This window comes from Hermetia illucens, chromosome 3 (genome assembly GCF_905115235.1).
Source record: "Hermetia illucens chromosome 3, iHerIll2.2.curated.20191125, whole genome shotgun sequence".
NCBI classification, from domain to species: Eukaryota; Metazoa; Arthropoda; class Insecta; order Diptera; family Stratiomyidae; genus Hermetia; species Hermetia illucens.
In genome coordinates this window covers 53,845,342-53,849,666 of record NC_051851.1, presented here as the reverse complement: position 1 = coordinate 53,849,666, position 4,325 = coordinate 53,845,342, and the positions used below count along the sequence as shown (strand labels likewise).

At 40.4% G+C, this 4,325-nt stretch overlaps 1 protein-coding gene across 1 annotated transcript; it reads left to right on the top strand.

The window, feature by feature from the left end:
• Positions 1-2,571: 2,571 nt before the first annotated feature.
• On the top strand, positions 2,572-3,085 carry LOC119652705. The gene is made up of 2 exons (XM_038056986.1): positions 2,572-2,761; positions 2,829-3,085. Exons 1-2 carry the CDS (start codon positions 2,630-2,632, stop codon positions 3,027-3,029), a joined length of 333 nt encoding a protein of 110 aa, XP_037912914.1. The 5' UTR covers positions 2,572-2,629; the 3' UTR covers positions 3,030-3,085.
• The last annotated feature ends 1,240 nt before the right edge of the window (positions 3,086-4,325 follow it).

Here is a 4,325-nt window from a genome sequence, read left to right as displayed (position 1 = left end):
GTGTGAATTTGTCCCATTAGTACGTACCACGTAATAAGCGCATATATTATGTAAGAATATCCACTTTCCGGTGACATTAACATTCAAAATGTTGAATTTCCAAGGAAATGGCAACTTTGACCTATTATAACTTTGTTAGTAATAGTGCGATTTCGACCAAACTTGGTAGCATTAAGCTCTATATTATAGTCTACATTGCTGCATTTCGTGGTGCTAGAATGAACTTAAGAGGGGTTCTGCAGCCAATTACTGAAAACTATAGTAATATACTATTATTAACTTTATTTGAACAGATATCGGTATGGAAGGTATTTCGGAACCTAGCCAACATATAGCCTCTTGATTTTTTTTTCAGATTTTTCGGTTGGGCTGTTTCTGAGAATGGCCCCATTAAATAAATGAGCACTTTCCACCCCCCGCACTCCCCGCCTTTCCAACAAATGTCAAAGCTAAGACGGGCTTCGGAAAGTACTAACCTTTCATTTGATACCCCACATGATTATATTTGGTGAAAAAAAATTTACACCCCCTTTTGAATGTATGGGAACCCCCTCTTAAGTTCAACGTAAAAGGATGTAACTCACTGTATGCGTGAGTGTTCACCGTCATTTGGAGCAATTTCACGCGCCAGCGCAACTGAAGTCGAAAAAGAAATAAAACGAGTGAAATCAGGAAAAACCACTGGACCAAACAACATCTGAGCTCTGGAGAGCAAAGAACTGGGACCGAACATTATAGCTCAGCCAATTTTTTAATCAGGCTATTGAGCAAGCTAGACCACCGTCTGACAGTCAAGAAAGAACCACCTTTCCAATATGGATAGGAAAAGTAGTCCAGCAGAATGTTCAAATTACCGTCCGACCCGGTTGCTTTCCCATGCCATGAAGAACGCATTCTCTACAACCGTATTTATGACATCATTTAAATAACCGTGAATCAAAACGGTAACTACTGCCGCAATACACGCTGCAAGGTTACTCATGAAGAAACATCGTGTCCCATACGAACTAATCTACACCTATGTAGTGCCAGAAGAACTCGTGTGCTGGACTACATTGTTCTACGACGATGCGAAAAGTAAAGTTCGAAGTGTGGTGAGTATATTAAAATCGATTCGTGCCTCTGTTGGTGTTCATCAAGGAAGCGCCCTCTCACCACTCCTTTTTGTTCTTGTTATGGAGACTTTCAGACGCGTCTAATAGCAAAGATGATCTAGAGCAACTTGTCCGAGAATGGCATGATTGCCTCATGCAGCACGACCTCAGATTGAATTTGAATAAAACATAATTTTTGTCGACGGATCCCATGAAATCGACACTATCATTGTCAATGGTAATGGCCTGCCCATTTACCCCCCGAGGTAAAAATCTCGGGCTAACACTATCAGCCAGTGGATGAACTGGGGTTCACTGTGATTGACCTATCAATGAATGTTTCAAATCTAAAATTTTCCGCGGTGTCGTCCTCCCCTCGCCGTCTATGCTCCTGAGATTTGGCCGAATATAAAAGCCAATGAACAGCGTCTCGCGGTAATGGAGGCGAAGATATTGCGTTGAGCTAGTGGCATCGAGAGCAACTTGCATGTCGAACGCACGCAAGTGCGAATCGCGGTGGCCACAAAATCGAAAAACAATTTTTGACCGCGAAAATTGTTTTTCGATGTCAGTCAGGAATGAATCAGAACAGAGAGAGAGTTTATGAAATGTTGTGTTCTTATTGACTTTTCTGTGAAAGTGATCGTTGTGATGAATGTTTATATAATGAAATACTTTGGTCCGATGAATTATTATTTATTGTCAAAAACATAAACCAACAACTTAACACACCTTGACCATATTCGAAAAGAGTATACCGGCGGTCGATATGGGGTTGCACCGGTCGTGGAAAAATTACGATTCGATGGTATGGTCATGCAATTCGCGGTAACGAGAATTCACTTGTCAATATTGGTCTGAACATCGAAGTTGATGGCAAGCGACAAAAAAGAATGCCGGTCGAAACAACATAGTTTAATACGCTGGATGGTACCTTCAAAACCTCGCGGCTGAAGTTGCCAATAACATTTCCAAAAAAAAAAACTTTAAATCTTAAAACTGAAACCCAATAATTTCGAAGTCTACATCCAACGATCAGATTTTCTGTTCTGTTTTCGCATTAGTTTATCGCGAAGTTATTCTTCTTCAGTCCGATTGTTTTTGCGATGTCCAACAACTTCCTTACTAGCATATTAGGCTCTTTCAGTCTAATAGCACACTGATCAAGTGTATCCTTGACGAAGGGGATGTTAAAATCCTTGTTTACATTCTCATTTTTTGAACGCCGTGGAACTTACTTACTCTTAGAACTTCGCATCGCACTCTTTGCTGCTGTATACCGTGGAATATTTAAATTCTTCATTCAATCAACATAATGGTTTGGCTTCTGTGTGATTTTTATGAAGATATAAATCGATACAACGGTCATGCAATCACATTCTGCAGAAAGAACCAAGAATCTGTCCGAACTGGATTACCTGAAGCATTTTAAGATTTTAAGATTACCCCCCAAATGTAACGAACTAAAAAATGACTTCTCGCTTCGATGATATTTTGACAATTCATAAGTCATCTATTTTCAAAATCTAAACAAAATGTTCGGCTCATCATCAAAATTTCTTGCAATAGTTTTAATTTTACTCATCCCCACTTTTGTACCAAATAAATCAATATCATCCGCGGCATTGCTAACAGTAAACCCAGACGTTTTTACAATTAAAAAGGCGGTACAAAACAGCATTCAAATATACTAATTAACATACTAAACTAACTGTTTTGTCCATCAAATCATAGGTCGAAAATCGTACGTCATTCTGTTCTAAAGGCTGTTTCCTGCTACGAAGGGCCTCCGCTGAAGAGCTTACTCGAAAGTTCGTTCGGTCTGCAGCGCATGGTTTAAAAAAAATAGACGGTGGCGCTCAGCCGATACTAGAAAGCTGCCTCAAGATATATCTATTATGGGTTGCTATTTCATGCATCATACTTTGCGTTTAGATTACCCGGAACTTTCAAAGATGAATTAACAATAAATACATATGCCGGTTTTCAAACTTGCTTGACTATTTAATGAATATACTCATAGGTATTATAGAGGGTATTATATAAAGGGAAATGATAGTTAAGTTGGACGTCGACCTGAAATTTCGGTGCAGGCGAAAGCGACATCCTGAAAACCGTAGAGAAGATGATATGGTCGAAATGCAACAAATGCCTACGATAACAGCACCGCTGGCCAGCTTGGGAACATTAGAGAGTCAGTTAATACTACAATCTCCTGAATGGGGGGCGAGATTTACTGCTACTACAGCAGAATTAGCAGTTAAGGTACCCCAAACGTCTGAGTGGGAAAGCTAGAGGAGCGCCCCCTCATTGAAATACTTGGAACTGGCAAGAAACGTCTGATTATGCCGAAATCTCGTGATCGAGCTCCAACGAGAAGATTCCCACCATGTGTAAACTACCAGCTACGAGCTGATAACAACGTTTTAATTCTTTGGAGTGAAAATTGTTTTTAGTTGAATTTGGGCTCAGAAACGCTCTTAACTGAATCTTAGCAGCTGTAGATATCCTACAATCCATCATTTCCGCTAATTTCATGTAACATTTCAAGTTACTCGTGAGTTAGAAAAGAGATTCGCTGGTCGTACGATGATCCCAACCCATTTCCAAATTCCTATAGTTTTTTTTCTGGACCATTCGTACCCATGCGAAAGGAATGAATAGCAGTGGGCGATTGAGCGGGATTTTATCCTCGGCCAAACTTTCATAATTCATAATTTTCACTGTTATATGAGCTACGGATCATGTCAGGGATTACACCCCGTTGCCAGTCATCATGCATTGATTCGCAATCTCAAACCTTGAGCATAAGTTGATGAAGGGTTCGGTGTAACTGGTCGCATCCACAATTTACCAGTTTGGCTGTAACTCCATCGGTTTCTGGCCGTTTATAATTCCTAGGGCGAGGAAATGGCACGGACTGTTTCCCTATCCTTCGTCGTCAGTTGGTGTGACTTAAAAACTAGCCGATATTCTAATTGTTAAGCAGTTCATCAAAATAGTCAACTTATAGTTCCAATTTGCCTACATGGCCGGAAATAAAATTTCTCACTTTGCCTGGTCTCAGCCTGTTGACTTCTTGGTAAAACTTCCGCGCCTGGCGTGGTTGCTCCCTATAACTTTAGATTTCACAGACCTTTTGCTTCTCTGACTTTCTTGCCGGTGAGGCTAAATATGTTTGTAGCTGCACCGCTGATAACGTTCTTCAGGTGGTTGTGAGGATCATTAACG